Below are 18302 nucleotides of genomic sequence, written 5' to 3'. Positions count from 1 at the left end.
AAGATGAGACATTGTACGCTGCTAACGTAGCAGAGGTGTCGCTCCGGGTCTGAGGCCGCCACGCCTAGCAATGCTGGGCGGAGAGAATCCGCGGGTCGCATACACCTTTGATTTCGCCCCGCAGTAGCAGATAGCTGGGAGGTTCTCGGTGGCTAAGAGGCAACTCTTGAAATTGGGTGGTTACTAGACTTGGAGAGTGCCCGAATGTAAGGTTGATATTCTCCAGGGAGAGGCCGATGATAGGGGACAAGCACGAAAATAAGGCATTCTTTTCCGCACCACCTTCACCTCTTCATGTTCCGCCACCTACCTAGACACTTTAGCCATGATGTTTTCCGATGCAGTGGTATCTTACATTATAAATGGCAGATTTGCTATTGTGCGCCTCAACAAACCACAGAGACTCAATGCGCTCTGCATGGAAGAATTCTACGAGCTTGCAAACATACTGCTTGAAATTGATCTGCAAGACGCTATTTGCGTCACAGTATTAACAGGAACAGGGAGGTTCTTCTCAGCGTAAGGACCTCTTAACCCTTTTACACACGCCTGAGGATTACATCCGTCTGGTCTTGACTAACAATCCGTCTCAATGAAGCGGTGCAGACATCAGCAGTCCATCACCCCAGCAGGACCCGGATAGGCGCCAGCACCTTCTCAAGAACTTCCTCGCAGGAAATATCTTCCTCACACATGCAGCAGCGAGCCATTCGAAACTCCTGGTGGTGGCACTTAATGGTCCAGCGGTGGGCGGGAGCGCTGCAGTCGTTTCCTTTGCTGATTTCATTTACGCCGCGCCGCATTCATATCTGTTATTTCCATTCACTTCACTGGGTTTGGTCGCTGAGGTGGGGACGTCACGCACGTTGGTGCGGCGCATGGGTATGTCGCTGGCGAATGAGGCCTTGCTGCTAGGTCGAAAGATCACCGCCGTGGAGATGTTGAAATGTGGCTTCGTCAACAAAGTCATCGGATCGGATGCATCTAACCGACAGAGCTTTCTGGACTCTGTGCTCACTGAGTTGGAGCAGACATTGGGAGATCATGTCGATGTTTCAAGCCTTGTGCGAATCAAAGCATTGATCCAATCACCCGAGCGGGATGTTATGGCAAAACAGAACGTCGCTGAGGTTTTTGCGGGACTCGAGAGGCTGGCTTCTGGGGCTGTGGATACAGAAATGGAGAAGGTCCGAAATGGCTCAAAGCGCCATAAGTTGTAAATACCAGGATTCAACTAGTTGAACATCCAAGCAAGCCGCGCGAGCACGATTCGTATCATTGTGCTTCTCTTTCCATGTCTTCTCTTCTGATACAGGAAATTGCTTTTTTAGTTCGAGCATCATGCGAGCCTACTGGTGCCTCCGTGCCTCCGCTCATCTGGCCATAGCTTAAAGTATTCGAAGGCCTATGACAATAAGGTCACACGGCCATCTAAGGAGCTGGGGGGGGCAGCCTTGTCACGTGAGTTGAGTGTTCCGGCTCAGCGGCTAGCGGGTCGGCTAGCGGCTGACGGGCTCACGGTTGGAATCTCCTCGTATTGACCAAGCCCACCTGGAGCCAAGCGAACAAGCGTGAACTGCTAAACAGTTCAAAGTTCGAGATTCCTTTTTGGGCGTACAGTAGCAAAAGCAACTTTTGGGTCCTTGGACATACCAAGTGTGGTTCCGACATCTCGGTAAGGGACAATTGCGCCAGATTGCGGGCCAGGGAAGGTGAATCTGATATGTCTTAGCGAGCCGTTGATCTTCGTCACCCTGAGGGTCAAGCAAGGCGGCGATTTCGGACGGTGTCCCGCAATATGGAGTGATCGAGCTAACCACTCCTCTTCATCCGAAGTGAAGTATGGCGAACCAAGTCAGCCAAAGACTTAATTGGTTGCTGAGCCTTGACTAAGCGCGACTGTGCCTGCTTCTCAGTGAAACTTCTGATTCTGTGCGACAGTTGAAAGCGTTGATGAAACAAATGCATACATTAGGATCCACCTCTGGCTGGTTAATTGGCTAATCATAACATCAATTCGACAAAGATTCAATCCCAGGGAATGGATCGTGCAGACTGCCCTGGTAATCGTCCCAGTATTCCCCGAGGAGTCTCGCTGTTTCGTCTCTGAAGTTACGATAGTAGTCCCAGTCCTCACCAAGTTCGAGGGATATCACCGTGTCATTGTTTTGAGCAGTAGGATCAAAGACCACCGCAGGGTCCCATGCGGGACTGTTTTCTTGCGCGGTAGCCCAGTTCGTTGATAGGTCGACTCCCTCAGGGAAAAGTGCTTCAGGAAGAGGGCGACCAAACGCCCGCCCTGGTGGTGGACGAACGTCTGCAGCAGCGGATTCATCGGCAGCGGAAAGGAGACCGGAACGTGCAGAAACCCCTTCATCATACATCTCTCCGATGAAAGTCAAGCTTGCATTTGCGGTCTTGGGCTTGTGAGAAAGCCTCTTTGCTTGGGCCAAGAGCTTGGCGAATCCATACGAGAAGTCGGCAGCATAGTAGTTTTCGCGAAGTTCGTTTAGCATTTGGGAGCATTGTTCAAATCCGCGCAGTCCAGCAGTCCGAATATGGTCAGTCGATGACATTACGTCTGAGATATGACTGACGACAGCGGCAATGAGCGCGCTTAATCCTGTTTGAGGTAAATGGCGGACCAGGTCCAGCTGATGCAGCTCCACCGCAAGATCTGTTATGGCGTGTGCTGATTCTCTTACTGTGGTTTGTATCTCGTGCTGAAACCTCTCCTCATCGAGGCTCTCGTAATGCGAAAACTGGCCTCCGTGTGTTTGTAGCCATGGCCGGTATAAAGTGATCCGGCACGTATGATAAAGCATGTGCAGGACAGTGCGGAACACAACAAATGGTTCGAATCCAGAGTCAGATATCTCAAAACCCACAGCGGTCGTCTGCATCTCTGAAGGCAGGGAGGTACGCCATGATCTCAGCTCTTCTCCAAGATTTGTTAAATTGGATCGAGAAGTGGCGGTGGTCACGGGTACAAGCACCATTCTAGACGCTTCGTCGTCTGGATTGCCTCCGTTGCCACGCTGGTTTCCAAGTTTGTACTGGTTAGCGAGGACTTTGCGAAGATGACGGTGGAGTTGTGTTTGCGCTACCGATGCCATGCATAGCAAACGCCGTTTCCCAGGTGGCCACTCAACACCAACCTTATTAAATCCATCCAACGGAACATCTCCTAGATCATAATCTTCAACTGACAAGTCGGGAACGTCGTGATCTTCTATGGAACAACATAGCGGTGCCTTTAAACCAAGAGCACAAAGGGGATCGCGGTTCACGCAAGACCACCAAATTCGCCGTCTCATTCGTCGCTCTGTTTCGTCCATGTTCATGTTTGCTGGGTTCCTGTCGAGACCTGCCCTTCGACTCAAGGACAGGGCGATCTGTAGCCAGTGGCAGGCATTTTTCTGATCGTCAGGGGTCTCGTACCAGAAAGACATGAGTGCAAGAACTCGAATGACACAAAGCCTATTTCGTTCATACTCCATATCATAGAGCGCCTAAGGCTGATTAGAATTTCCTTGAGCAATATCAACCTTAGCAGAAGCTTCTCTAGCCTACCTTGGTCTTAAAGTACCACGCTCTCCGGGCAGCCTTCCTGGTAAGAAAGCCTAACATACGCAAAGGTTTGATGTCGACATGCCCACACCCAGCGAACATGATAGCCTGGAATAGCAAGAGACTAACACGATTTGTACGAGGGTCGGAAGCTGTGATGTCATGAAGAAATCTGCCCAGATCAAGCAATGGCATGTAGGGGTGCACAAATTCTGCGTAGCAACGAAGAATGGCGTCGCGAAACTTGGGTGCAGGGATCTCGAAGCAACCCTTCTTGTGTAGATACTCGATGTCCTCTGGCGGCAGATGGGATGGGATTGGCTCTAGGAAGTCCGGAAGAACCACTTGAACGGTTTGGGATTTTGGTATTCCACTAGACAGGCCTTGTGGTGAATGGATTGAAGAAAGACTAGGAGTCAGGGACAGTGACGGAACTGTGGTGGTATCATTAGCGGAGAAGAGTTGTCGCATTTGCTGGTCCCACCTTCAACTATTTTGTTGGGTTCATGAGCTGGCAGAGAAGCATTGTCTGATGGAGTAGCTAAAGGATGGTCAACGCTGGGAGGTGCGCTTTGCGCATCCGTTGTGAGGTTGGGTTGCTGGCAACTGAGCTTTATGGCTTTTTCCGGCTCCACCACTGCCATTAGATTGTGCTCAGGGAGTGCACCGGTTTCAGATAGGTCATGATGATGTTTCGATTTTCTGCCAGAGATCAATCATCCACTCCAGAAGCACCACAAGGCTGGCGGCGACATACTTGGATTTCCTGGTTTTGGTAATTGAGCACTCAATCTTTTCCAAGACACAATTGTTACACGGATGATGATCTTCGACATTGCAGCGAATCTTTCGCCATTGGCAGAAAGAGCACGCCTTGCTGGCACGCCTTTTGAAGCTTTTCGCCATGCGAGGCGGCGCAGTGACACTTGGTTGCGCATCTATCCTTTCTTGACTTTGCTGACTTTGTAGCAAAGGCTGGGTCATGATAATAATTTTCAAGGTCAACCGAGGCGAATGCAGGAGACGGGATTGCCAGTTAGTCAGGAGCAGAGATGAACCACGCGGAAGAAAGTTATTCATGCACCTGAGATGGTAGTTTCATCGCCGAGGTGAGTGTGGAACGAGGGGGGGATTTCCAAGACACAAATCAGCCCGCTTACTTGTTAGCTGCTTGCTTGGCTATCCCGGTGACTCGAAGCCCGCTCATTGACGAGCGGAGTGACTGGGCAAGAAACTCCTTCTTCAGTTAAGAAGGCCACGGCCCATAAGCCGCAATGTGGGGTGCCTGTAATGGAATATGTACTCAGTTTGGCATGGGTTGGTTTTAGTCGTGGGCCCCAGTTAGTTGGTTGGTTGGTCAGTTAAGCTCAGGCCTTCCCAAGTACTCCATGCTCTGTAGGCTGCCTGAATTACTCCGCCTCACCCTTGACGAGAAAGACGATAAGACTTTGACTATCTAGTGTGTAACTGACAGGGAGCTACCCAACAAGATAGGTGCTTCGTGCTTAGGACCCACCAACAAAGTTATCAAATGTCCGGGAGACATGATGTATTGGTGACACTTCTGGTCGTGGTCAAACCTCTCCATCTGTGCGCCAGGGCTACTATCGCGGTCAGACCTTGAGAGATTTCTGCCTTTTGTTTGCACCGCACTTCTTTTTGACAAAATTCCACTGGGGTGACCCGCAGCAGGACCATGCAACAAACACCTGGAAGTGTGATGAATCTAACAAAGTTCTTTGAACGCTGTACTTTAGTCTTCCTTGAAATTCAACCTCTAGCGATTCATAATAAACAACGACATATGCTGATAGCTATCGAGATGGGGTCTTGATTACGGCCATTCACTTTCACAACCTATGTGATGTATCAACTACCGAGGCTGCCGCTCGCCACCGAGTCCACCTATCTTCATATATTCCGTTAACCGGCGCCACGGCAAGAGGATCGATACCGCCGCTGTGGATGACACTAACCCGGACTCGATGTATATACTCGAAAGGATGGGGCTATCATATGGGGTCGTCCCTATGAAGTAAGACCACCGTCTCCTCGCTAGACAATCCCTCACTTATTCACTCGTCCATATATTATTGGTACCTACTTCACCAAGGAGCAAATGAGCCGCCTTGATCACACAGATCAATTGTCTCAAGATGCCACAAAAATCGAGATGGTCGGTGGATATTCCTATAACGTCTCTTCCTTCGCTCCTCCTGGGTGATGACCCCGAGACCTTGCCAGAAACTCCAGCATATATCGATACTGAAAACCCCGAAGCACTGCGCCTGTCCTGGCGAGAATTTGGATATTGGTGCAGAAGGTTGGCGGCTGGCCTGGTTGATGCTGGACTTGGTCTCAATGGCCGTGTGCTGGTATATTCTGGCAACAATATCTTCTTCCCCGTGGTCACTTTAGGAGTCATCATGGCTGGTGGGATCATATCTACTGCCAATCCCGCCTTTGTCGCAAGGGAATTGGCATATCAGCTCAAAGATTCTGGGGCACGATTTCTTTTAATCGCCGAGGCGAGCAAGGAAACGGCATTGCAAGCCGCGAGACTCGCACACTTCAGTCAGAAGGATATCTTCATCTTTGACGATGCGGTACTGGGGGGTTTCCCTCGACCTTCAGGAGCAGTCCGTAACTGGAGTCATTTGATTGCTCCTTTACACAGAGGCAAGAGCTTTCGCTGTAAAGAGATAAAATCAAAAGAAGAAGCTCGCCAAACTGTGGCATTGCTATACTCCTCTGGTACGACCGGCATACCCAAGGGTGTTGAAATCACGCACTATAGCCTGGTAGCCAACTGCGTCCAACTCGGACATCTTCACAGTCTCAGTCCGAACAAATTCAAAAGCGACCGCCTCCTTGCCTTTCTCCCTATGTACCACGGTCTGGGTCTACTGTCCTTCACGACTATGTCACCATATCGCCGGATACCAACGTATATCATGAAACGCTATTCTCTACTACCAACCTTAGAGAACATTGGGAAGTTTCGCATAACTGAGCTAATGCTTGTTCCGCCAATCCTCGTTGCAATGGCAAAATGCGTTGACGCCAAGCAGGGCAAGTATGACCTCTCTAGCATCCGAAAAGTAAGTGTTGGCGCAGCCCCTTTGTCTCGAGAAATGTGCGAAGAGTTGGAAAAATTGTGGCCGGAAGGTCAAGTCAATGTCAAGCAAGGATGGGGAATGACAGAGTCAGTATTTCCATCAATACTGTGCCTAAACTTCAATGTCCATTAACATCGGAACAGGCTACCACTCTCGGTGCTCAACTGGGATGAGCGAGAGATATCGAAGACTCAGGCTGTTGGTGAGCCCGTAGCCAATTGCGAGGTCAAGATCATGGACGATGAAGGCATCAACGAACTTCCTGTAGGACATCCCGGTGAACTCTGGTGCAAAACTCCAACTATGATGAAGGGATACTGGGGAAGGCCGAAAGAAACGCAGGAAGTCATTACTGCTGATGGGTGGTTTAAGACGGGCGACATCGCATTTGCAGATGGCGATGGGAAATATGTCATCGTTGACAGGAAGAAAGTAAAAGACCACACCAATTCGCATTCTTCAGCGGTATCAGTATTGACAAGAGCTATAGGAATTGATCAAAGTCAAGGGCAATCAGGTTGCCCCTGCTGAATTGGAGGCATTACTCCTCGAACATTCTGACGTTCTCGATGCTGCTGTTGTTGGGATCAAGCGGTATGTGAATAACGAACAGACCATTTGGCCAAAAATACTAATGAACTCATAGAGATGAAGATGAGGAACCAATGGCATATGTTGTGAAAAAGCCCGGGAGTGAGGTTTCCGCAGAAGATATCCTGGAGTATATGAGTAAGAAGACCTCCAAAATCAAGCGAATCACTGGAGGCATCGTGTTCTGCAATTCGATACCGAAGAATCCGGTTAGTCCTACGCATCCCTATGAAGTAACTTGATCTAACGGCTGGAAAACTAGTCTGGGAAGATTCTACGCCGACTCCTTCGAGACAAGGCGGCTATAGATGTGCATGAGCAAAGGAGGAAGCTGAAGGAGCAGCAGTTGAGCCCGACAAGTGCCCGGCTTTAGAATGGGCGGTTATCGGAGTAAATAGCCCGTCGTATTAAAAAGTCTTTCTCGGCAACATGCTGAGCACCCAAACCCAGCTATCCAGATTTTGCACTGTTGTAGGCTCTTCTAGCCTTGTAGTTGCAGAGGTGAAACTTGCTCTTGTGTTCGTCCCTCGTGACCCGGCCCTCCTGGCTGTCTGACGCCCGTGAGTGCCAAGGAGAAGGAATGGCCCCAGGCTCAACCACCTCCGTCTCCTTCTCTCTCACAAAACTCACTTTGGCATATTTCAAGTTTGACAAAGATGAATGTGTCATTCCTGCCGATTGAACGTCGAGGCATTGCCATCTCATGGAGCAACATTGAGCAATAAGTCTGTCCGATATGTCTGCACCAATCGGGTCCATCAAGACTCCCCACATTATCAGCGAATCTGACGCTTCACCTTACCGTGGAACGCGGCTCGGCATGTCGGAAATGGTGTCTCCTGTCTCCCAAAGTGAGGGTCGGCAGTGGTCGATCCATTGTAGATGAGAATGAAAGTTGTAGCTTGCAATGGTATTAATGCACCTTCATGGTTGACCTAGCTCATGCTACCCCATCGAGAGGCAACTTCACGCATATCACCAATGGCACTCCGTTTTGACAATCAGACAGTGGTTGTGACAGGTGTGAGCAACGGGCTTGGGCATCTCTATCCCACTTATTTTGCGTCTCGTGGTGCAAACGTTGTGGTTCATGACCACCGAAATAAGGTTTGATACGACTCCAGGATACGTACATGCACCTTCAGCTAAAAACAAGCCGTTATAGGGACTTGTTGATGCTGTGATTAACAGTATCGAAGGGGTAGGCGGGAGAGCGGTGGCTGACTACAGCCTTCCAGAAAACGGTGGCAAGGTAATCGAAAATGCAATCAGGAAGTTTGGCCGGGTCGATATTCTGATCAACAACTCTGGATGTTTGAGCAACCCGATCTGGAGCGAAACAAATCAAGACGACTGGGATACCCTGCTAAGGGATAATTTCAAATTGTTATACAAGGTTTGTTCAAGCGAAGCTCGTACTAGTGTTGGACTTGAGTTGCTTATTCAATGCCAGTGTACTCACGCAGCTTGGCCATATTTCAAGAAGCAAAAGTATGGGCGGGTCATCTGTACCGCTTCAACGGAAGAGGGTGCGTCAGAAAATTCAATTTTACAGGACAGTATGTCACTCGAACCTTTTGGATCTCGGTCTAGTGCACTAAACTGGATATATAGCCACAAAGTTCGGTCAGCTGGGCTTCATACAAACTATTGCGAGAGAAGGCGCAAAATACAATGTCCTTGCGTCCACTCTTGCCTTGCCAAGAATCCCGAGTGATGAGTCGAAGTCAGCGAGCAGCGTGCGAAAGGGTGTACTCTGCTCATTGTCAACACTGGTACATCGTTCAAACCAGAGCGAGACTGGACACCTCTACGAAGTACATGGAACAAGGTGTCGAAAGTTACGTTGGCAACGAGCGGCAGGTACATGGCTAAACCCTGACTCAGGGATGTCTTCAGGCTCAATTCTGAGTAGGTGGCAAGATGTGAATGACTTCTCAAAGCCAGAGTATCCTTCGTCATCGAGGGACTTCCAGCAAGTCGTAGCAACGACAAGGAACTTGCCGCCCAACTCGCCTGGAAAAAATATCACATTTGATGGAAAGGTTGTCCTCATTACAGGTGCCGGCTCAGGGTATGGTCATCTCCACAATTCAAGTGTAGAGCTGCGACATGACACTAACACTGTCTGACAACACAGGCTAGGTCGAGCATACGCCCTGTATTTTGGGATGCTTGGAGCTCGAATAATTCTGAACGATCTCAAAGAACCTTCGTCGGTTGCAGCAGAGATCAGAAGTACTGGCGGTGAAGCCCACACTGTGACCTGTTCCGTCAGCGAAGGGTCTAGAATCGTTGCCGAGGCAATTCAAGCTTATGGTCGGCTTGATGTGATTGTGAACAACGCAGGCATTGTGCAAGACAAATCTATTGCCAACATGACCGATGACCTGTGGGATTCCATTCTGGACGTCCACTTAAATGGAATGTTCAAGGTCACCAAGGCTGCCTGGGAGCATTTTATACGGCAAGGCTATGGTCGAGTGATCAATATTTCCAGCACCAGCGGTATCTATGGTAATTTTGGCCAGTCAAATTACTCTCTCGCTGTGAGTCACTGAGGACTTGGAGCCACATCTCAACAGGTGCTAACAATTAAGCAGAAATGCGCAATCGTTGGGTTCTCTCAGGCTCTTGCTCGAGAGGGTGCTCAGCACAATATTCTAGTAAACGCAGTGGCGCCCGTGGCTTCTACCCCGGGATTGGCGGGCGCGATTGAAGGAAGTAGCACAGCAATACTACCACAATACTCGGCTCCCTTTGTGGCCTTGATGTGCTCTGACTCTGTCTCATACCCATCAACCGGGGGTGTATTTGAGATTGGTGGCGGTTGGCATGCAAGGACGAGGCTAGAAGCCAATAAAGGTATTGACTGGCAGGACAACGACTGGTCAGCGTCTGAATCAACGGGCACTGCAATGCAGACGTTATCAAAGTTCAATGACGACGATGCACATCTATATCCTGAAGACGAAGGAAACGCCTTACAAATCATCAATCAACACGCTCAGGAACTCATTACGTTGTCAAGGATAGAGAAGGTGAAACAGGCCCAGCCCGAAGGATCACATTTCAGCTATACCAAAAAGGATGCCATCCTGTACAGTAAGTGCTCCACTAAAAGTTCATTCTATTATCGACTTCAGGGTTGGGAGGACCATTTCTGACGGCTGTCTATAGATCTTACGGTAGGAGCTAGGAGGTGGGAGTTGCCCTTGGTATACGAACGAGATAAAGACTTCCAAGTCCTTCCAACCTTTGGCACAATTCCCTGGTTTGGTGCGAAACTCCCATTCACCTTCGGAGGGATTCTCCCCGGTTGGAACCCACTGAAGCTTTTACACGGTGAAATTTACCTCGAAATTCGCAAGTACCCGATTCCCCCGGAATGCCAACTCATCACATACCCACGATTGCTTCATGTTGTGGACAAGAAGAAGGCAGCCATTGTCACTGTTTCCTATACGACTCGTGATCGCGTAACTGGAGAAGACATTTTCTATAACGAATCATCCTCTTACATCCGAGATGCAGGCAATTTTGGCGGACCTTCTGATGCCCCGAGGAAGGGGAACTCAGTCGCTCTTTCCAACCTTCAGCCTTCGGGACCAGCTGATTTCGAGCGTGAAGAGACAACTACAGCTGAGCAGGCGGCTTTCTACCGTCTGAATGGCGACACCAACGACCTGCATATCGATCCAGCAGTAGCCCATCGGAGTGGATTTCAGCGCCCGATCCTCCACGGCCTGTGCTTTTTCGGTATTTCAGGGAAACACATCTTCCAAAGATACGGCCCTTACAAGAACATCCGGGCTCGCTTTGCGGGCACAGTTGAGCCGGGGCAGACCCTACGAACAGAGGCTTGGAAAGCCGTCAAAGATAATGTTGTTTTATTCCAGACTCGAGTCGTGGAGACTGGGAAACTGTGCATTACCGGAGGTCAAGCGGAGCTTCGCGGTCCCGAGGCGAACGAGAAGTGTAGACTATAGGAAATGGGTACTAGAATTCTATGCCTAGTACTGGCTCCTTATCCTTAAGGATACTATAATATATATAGTACTCTCTCTCTCTCTCTACACACTATAGCAGCATACTAAGAATCTCGATGCTACCACTAAATACAGTATAATAGTACTATATATATATATATATATATATATAAATTAGTAGGATCTTCGACCATTATACTTAGCTTAAGTATAGTCAGTAGTTCGTAGCTTACTATATATATTTACCAATAAGTATACTATAGTACCATAGGTTTTCTTTCATCCGCGAGATTAGCGAGCTTAGCGAGTCCGATGTCCTACGCCGTTAGGTGCTGCTCCTTAATATAGAGAAACTTAGATATAGACGAATACATAAGAAAAGCACTTATGTTACAATGCAGTGTAACACAAGCGCGTACTATATATAGTATAATAATATACCTCTATTAATACTTTCTAGTAGGGACGACCAGCGTGTATAGGTACTACTACTATGTATGTACATAAATTATATAGTAGTACTAATAAACAATACCAGTGGAGGGTACTAGTATTCAAGTTCTTATTCAAGTCGAGGTCTGTTGTTCGTGTTTCAGTGGCCGATCTACAAGAATACTAGTAAGGTTGTGTAGGTAAATACTAGATAGTAAGAAATATGCCTCTGTGCAAGATGTGATTTACTCAGTAATGCCATAGTAAGTATGTGTGTACCCAAATAAAGTACTAGCAGTTAAAAAAGTGTCGGCGGCGGCTCCCGCTCGGCTGGGCCATCATCATTCGGGAAGTAGCGAAGGCGGAAGGCGTGGGAGTGTGCACACCCAGATGGCACCTTCCTACATGGTAACTTTGCAAATGATGTACTTACATACTAGTAGATTAGTGTATAGAACGACGTCCAGGTACATTAGTAAGCAGGACAAGCTTAGGCTTCAAACAAAAGCCGAGGCTGCGCAACAATCGATTTGGCAAAGCAACGGGAAAGCTCGGATCCGGAAGGAATCTGTCAACAATAAGCCGGGCAGACATCAAGACCGAGGAGCCGAGCTCTTACAGTTGATTCCCTTGGTCTACTACATCATGTACTGTATCAGCCATACAGTTGATGCTGGTGGACTTAGCACGTCCTCTCTTTCCGTGCGACCTGAGAGAATAGAGACATTTGGAACGCGGAATACGATCTGTCCTCAATCTTGAATCGGAGCCGTACTTCGGAGCCTGCAAGTGTCTGTGATACTGTATTACCTCGTGGTGATAATGCTCTGTGTGGAAAACGGAGGTTCCCGCATTACATTACATACATACATCGTACGATGAATACTACTGTAGTTTGTTCCTTGGGGAGGCAGCGTACGAAATAGGCATGGATAGTAAGAAGCATGTGGCGAGTTCCTCCCCTTGGCAATACTTAGGACTCTCAACTCAAAGTTTGGCAAGCACGGCGTGATCAATACGATGTATGGCAAGGGCTCCCTGCAAATTCCTCATCAGGACCGTCTCATATCTCTTCTTCCTCTTCAGCCCCTTGCTCATTTCGTGTTTAATATTGATTGACAAGCCCAGCCCCCGCTCCGAATTTTCTCCATTGGGACTTGTTGAGGCGGATAGCTGTTGGACGACTTCGTGTATGCGGCCGCGTCCCATGTCATCCTTACTATGCACCATCAATTGTCATGACTCGCAGTCCACAAAGTTCGGAGGTGGGAGAAGTCAGTCGTGCTTCCCACCGGGCCAGCCCTTGTGTGTTCCTTCCATCGGAGGACTCCTTCTGTCGCTCTTTCCTCCTCACTCACCTTCACGGCGCGCCGCCGACTCGTACTAAGCATCTTTCGGGACACGACGATCCAGACCCTTCTTTCCCAGCCCACAAACTGCCGCCGTCGCACCTTCCCGCGGCCGCCCATGCTCAAGCGAGTCTCTTGGTCAGCTCCACATCGTCCGCACCCACTTGAAGTTGCGATTCATACTTTGTACTACATACATAGTATGCACTCGGACCGCTCCCACCTACGCCCCACCGGACTCAATCCCATGCCTATTCCCATGCCCATGCCCATGCCCATGCACATGGCATTCGTCGGCCTCCTTCCAGGTCGCTCATAGCCTCCGAGGACTGTCTCATTGGGGGAGATGGGGACACACATAAGTCGTGTGGGACTGGACTGTTGAGGGCACCATTCCACGTTTCAGAAACTTTCACCCAGATATGCCCGTGGTCCCCCGATCCCAGGACCGTGCTTCCCCTGCTATCTCTACGGAATATGTTTTGGTCTTCGGTGCAATGTACCTGGCGAGATTGCCGACGCAGCCACAGCGGCCAACACAGAGAGGGTCGACGACGACTGAGTTGCCGACCCAGCCAACCAGGCCCCTCCAGAGTTTCTCGTCCCGACACTTTTCAATACCGCTACGATATCCTCCGTCTGGGGCCGCTTGACCCAACCTCAGGCTTCGCAGAGCCATCATTCCTGGGCGCTGGATAACATTTTCCTGCCCTTTTGACTGCCGCGCTTTCTTACTCTCGGGAAACCAGCCGACAGTGGTCGAGTATGCACCTTATCTCGTGTTTTCTTCTTTCTGATTAAATTCCACCTTGTCGAGACTTCCTTGTTCAGCAGAGAGCCCCATCCGGTCGCAGTGGCGATGCTCCCCGTCCCCCGCTCACCTCGATTTCGATCTCGAAATTCCGACATCGAATTCTCCCAATCTGACTCATGTCGGCTTCGTTTGCCCTTCACCTTCAGCCAAACCCCCTGGCAGGATCTTGGGCTTGGTTTGACAAAGCTTGCACGCATTGGTTCGTGTAGCATGTTCGATCTGAACACACCTGACTCGCGAATACCTCTGGCTTGCGTCTCGCCAATACGTTATTTATGGGTATTGAGTCGCAGTCGCCTTCGCCTTTCGCTGAATGCTACCGTTGCCCACCCTCGCACCATGTATCCAAGACATTCCTACGCGGAATGCAGCCGCTAACCTCGAAACGAAACGAAACGACCCCTACAATCAAGGTAGTTAGGTGCTACATCAGTGCCATTCTTTGGGTTTCCCATTACCTCATCCCCGATCATGTCGAGGAGTAATATCCATCCATAACACACCTTTGTTATTGAATCAATCAACTGCATGGACAGGATAAAGTTAATGTCATTACAGTACCAGCGAGTTTTCTCCATCTCAATCACAGTCCCACTGGATGCGAGGGTCAACACATGCACGGGCCCACACCCCTTGGATATGCTTTCCTTAATCGAGCCGAACACCCATTTCTCCGTTTTCCGCTCAGCCGTCCGCATGTCACGGCTTTACTTCGCTATGCTTTCGATGCTCCATCCTCAGACAATCGTGTTGTATGGTGAGATGTGTTAATCTCTGCATTGCTGGTGCGCCAGATTGTTGGGAACTCAGATGACGGGATCTGTGATCTCGGAGTCCGCATGATTGTCCTATCTATCATAAGATGTTCGAGTTTGGGGGGTAGTCAGCAATGAGGTTTACTCCCCTGTGTTCCTCGTTGTCTTGCATCCCCGTTTTCCGATGGAGATCTAGATGATGAGTTATTACTACTGGTGTTAATCGAAACAGGCGAGCCTGGTGATCTGGATCGAGTTAGTTACCACTGTGGACCACAGTAAATTTACTTGGTTTGGAATATGCTACCAAAGGGCGTAACCAACACTACCCAACCAGTGTGATTACTATTTGTTTGCTAGTTCAGCATGTCGGCATAATATACTGTGTACTTCTAGTGTGGAAATAAGTACATTTACCAAGTAGTGTGGTGGAGTCACAATTAGTATCTTGTTTGATTTTTATGTCTTGCTCTAGGTAATGGGCCTGTGTATGTCGCTGAAGAGAGGGACACTACTCAAAAGTTATATTCACCGAAACCGCCCCGATGACCAACATGGCAACCCAAAATGCACAACGCACCAAACACAACCAAATGACACTTAAATGCGCCGGACTGGGTGTGAGTAATGAAACCCACACCCCAAACAGAAGAAACTAATAATCAATTAACAGGCAAGTGAGTCGTGACTAAGGAGTTAAATTTCCGCTGGGTACCCTGCTGGCGGTACTATAGTGCCTAAAAGCCGACACCCTAGAGTTGGCATGCGGCCCAACAAGAAAGAAAAGACAGAAGAGGGAGGGGACAGGGGACTATTGCCAGGTACCCGGCATAGATCACGCGCACAGGAGACCGAAAGAGGGCCACTGAGTGATAGCACATGGATTACTCTCTCGATACTGTACGCGTAACACATTAGATATAGTATAACAAATAGTACCGCAGGTAGGATGCGCGTGACGAGAGAACGAAGAGAGAAAAAAATGTCAAAGAGCCAACGTCAGGTACACGGTACAGATATCAACTCAGCATTCATGCTCATTCTCATGCTCACCAGTAGCTAGCTAGATGCTGCAAAAGTCAGGGGCGCGCCCCAATTGGACTGTACAGTATGTACTTTCCAAGTAAGAACCGCCCCGTGGGTGTGGATGTAAAAGCGGTGTTGTACAGTCTATCGGTCCATATATACCCAAAGCCAACGCTTTTCATCTTCCTTTTTGAGAACCGCCCCTGTAAGCTGAATACCGTATGAAATATCCCCGTGCGGAAAACCACCGAAGGAAAAAGACAAATGGAAAACACACACATTCATTCTCGTAGATTAAACCCAAAACAAATCCGCCGCTGCGTGAATTTAACCGTCGCCATAGATCAATCAGGCTGAAGTTTCCGCCATGCTCCCATTCCTGCCTGGGTTGAGCTGTCCGGCATTTCCTCTCGCGTAACTCAACAAAATCCTTGAGTGCATTCATCAACGTCGTTCCTTTTCGCTGAGCCAGAACAATGGGATCCAAGCCAAAGCAGCAACCACTCAACGCCTTATAAAAATAGGATTATCAGCCCGCCATAATCATACAAGTGTAGCTCCGGGCCAAATCTGATCCGGCCAAAAAACAAGGGGAGTGTCCGAAATGCCGCAGAAAAGGTCCCCAACTAAGCCACGCTGACTAAGCCACCGGAGAGTGAGTCAGGCAGTCGGCCCCAGCTGGTGTTCGTGGTTCTGATGCCACCAGGGCATTGTTTTTGTTACTTGCTTGATTTACTTCGGCGACCTGCGCTTTTGTTTGCCCACCCAGTCAACTTCAGGATGGACTACGCGCATGTGTCGAGTAAGCGCATCATTACGTGAGAAAGTCTTTTCTTCAGTGCAAAGATGGCATCGAACTTTTTGCTTGCGACCATTGTGGATGGTGTCCTCATGTCGAGTGAGATCGTAGGGGCGAGAGAATACGGAGTTGCATGGTTTGCCTGTGCTGGGGTTGATGCGGTCACATCGGTGGGGTCCCGCTTGCGAGTTCCGCAGGGCTAGATTTGGCGATTGCGATGACGTAGGTGACGTTTGCCTGTGACCTTCCCGCTTATGCTTTTGCAGCTTGGCAGGCGAGTCGAATCTCAGGTGACAACCATGGTATGTGCACGAATATGTTCCTGAGTCAGATGATGTGTCAAGCGCTCTCTGCACCGGTTGTGACTGCTGCTGCGGAGTATTTGGGACTTGCGATCTCGACTTGATCGATTGTTGACTCGAAGGTTCTGATGGCCCTTCGTCACCAGTCGACTCCATCGAGATCATGTGAGCAGGAAATTCGGGTGTCATATCCTGTAGACTAGAATGGATCGGTTGCCGGCTGGGTTGACTCACGAATGGGTACTGCTGAGGTATTTGCATCGATGTGTCTGGAGTGTAAAATGTCGACAGATTCGACGATGTTCTATGGGTGGCGAACATATCCTGAGAATGATCTTGCGCAAACAGTGGTGTGGCATTGTCGTCAATGTCATGCTCGTCGAGCATCAGCTCCTTGGGTGAGATGGATGTTCTCTGCTTTTGCAAGGTGGCAGGAGGTTGACGTGGAGGAGGCGCAGCCATGTACGGTGAGTTCTGCCTAAATGGCGACCTCTGTCGAGGATTCGAGGTTGAAGTGCTGGGCCGTAGATGATCCTGCTGTGCTGCCTGTAATCTGTCGGCCATCATGGTCTGCCTGTGCGGCGCCACGTTCAGTCTCTGCATGCTTTGCTGCGCTTGATTGAAAGACATCTGTTGCTGATATTGTTGATCTGGGAAGACATCCTGTAATGATTGCTGATATGCTGCTGTTGGGTGGTAACCTGAATCATACTGTAAGTAGTCGAACAAACGTTCGTCGTCATCGCTGATCTCACCAAAAATCTGCTGGGTCTTCTCATCGTACTCGGGCTCGAAGTTCGTGTGCGGCGTCGCTGGTGAGTTATGGCTCATGGTTGACACCGACTGCGGCGCAGACAGGTTGTATGAAGCACCACGATCGTCAACCCCCTGCGACTGTATTCTCCTCATGTCAACGGCGCCGTAGCCGGTGTTTGTAGGATACATGACGGTGGAGTCTGACTTTGCGGTAAGAGGAGTTTGTGAGTAGTCAAATTCGTAGTGTGTGGGAAAAGTCGAATCTGAGGTGGCGACGTGTGGATATATCGTATTATGATTGAGCGGCGAAGGTGGGCCGGCCGAAGTGACCGAAGATCCGGAGGAGCCTCTCTTATGAAATCGTTGGTCCTGGAAGGTCTTTGGTAGAGCACTCAGGAATGGGCCTGCGTTGTAGCCGTCGTTCCACCCTCCTACAAGGGTGCTCTGAGCCAGCATGGGTAGTTGCGGGCTAGACGCCGTGAGAGCAGGAGTCGGCGTAGGGCTTGAGTGAGATATGCGCACAGTTGGACTGAGAGAAGGCCTTTGCATCGAACGGTAGACTTGGGACTTCTGGTGACAGGTAAGACGACTAATATGGAGGAGGCGAAGATGTGATCAGGCCTCGATAGAGGATGGACGGGCGGGATGTATAGTAGGACTCTGCTTGGATTGGTAATAGGTAGCGAGAGCAGCGAGGACGGGTTGTACGTGGACGGTGTTCGAAATAGGAAGTGGTATTGTGAAAGGTAGGAGTCAGTGGCAAATGTAGATGCGAGAGCGAGGGTATTTGAATAGGCCGG

General features: G+C 49.5%; 5 protein-coding genes across 5 annotated transcripts; 3 read left to right on the top strand and 2 right to left on the bottom strand.

Moving 5' to 3' along the window:
* Window positions 1–328: 328 nt before the first annotated feature.
* Window positions 329–1220, top strand: A1O9_02591 (uncharacterized protein; the record flags this gene model as incomplete). Its single annotated transcript, XM_013408163.1, has 2 exons — window positions 329–519; window positions 599–1220. The coding sequence occupies 2 exons, from the start codon at window positions 329–331 to the stop codon at window positions 1218–1220; spliced, it is 813 nt and encodes a 270-aa protein (XP_013263617.1).
* A 792-nt stretch (window positions 1221–2012) lies between these two features.
* Window positions 2013–4041, bottom strand: A1O9_02590 (uncharacterized protein; the record flags this gene model as incomplete). Its single annotated transcript, XM_013408162.1, has 2 exons — window positions 2013–3512; window positions 3574–4041. 2 exons carry the CDS (start codon window positions 4039–4041, stop codon window positions 2013–2015), a joined length of 1968 nt encoding a protein of 655 aa, XP_013263616.1.
* A 1685-nt stretch (window positions 4042–5726) lies between these two features.
* Window positions 5727–7522, top strand: A1O9_02589 (uncharacterized protein; the record flags this gene model as incomplete). Its single annotated transcript, XM_013408161.1, has 4 exons — window positions 5727–6775; window positions 6833–7121; window positions 7180–7283; window positions 7336–7522. 4 exons carry the CDS (start codon window positions 5727–5729, stop codon window positions 7520–7522), a joined length of 1629 nt encoding a protein of 542 aa, XP_013263615.1.
* A 739-nt stretch (window positions 7523–8261) lies between these two features.
* On the top strand, window positions 8262–11269 carry A1O9_02588 (uncharacterized protein; the record flags this gene model as incomplete). The annotated part of the gene is made up of 7 exons (XM_013408160.1): window positions 8262–8387; window positions 8446–8676; window positions 8734–8839; window positions 8895–9354; window positions 9421–9829; window positions 9884–10385; window positions 10461–11269. The coding sequence occupies 7 exons, from the start codon at window positions 8262–8264 to the stop codon at window positions 11267–11269; spliced, it is 2643 nt and encodes an 880-aa protein (XP_013263614.1).
* Window positions 11270–16377: 5108 nt separating this feature from the next.
* Window positions 16378–17958, bottom strand: A1O9_02587 (uncharacterized protein; the record flags this gene model as incomplete). The annotated part of the gene is made up of 1 exon (XM_013408159.1): window positions 16378–17958. The coding sequence occupies one exon, from the start codon at window positions 17956–17958 to the stop codon at window positions 16378–16380; it is 1581 nt and encodes a 526-aa protein (XP_013263613.1).
* Between the last annotated feature and the right edge of the window lie 344 nt (window positions 17959–18302).

This window comes from Exophiala aquamarina, assembly GCF_000709125.1.
Source record: "Exophiala aquamarina CBS 119918 chromosome Unknown aczIA-supercont1.2, whole genome shotgun sequence".
In the NCBI taxonomy this organism is placed as follows: Eukaryota; Fungi; Ascomycota; class Eurotiomycetes; order Chaetothyriales; family Herpotrichiellaceae; genus Exophiala; species Exophiala aquamarina.
The sequence above is the reverse complement of the archived record's forward strand: the minus strand, read 5'-3'. Positions and strand labels throughout refer to the sequence as shown.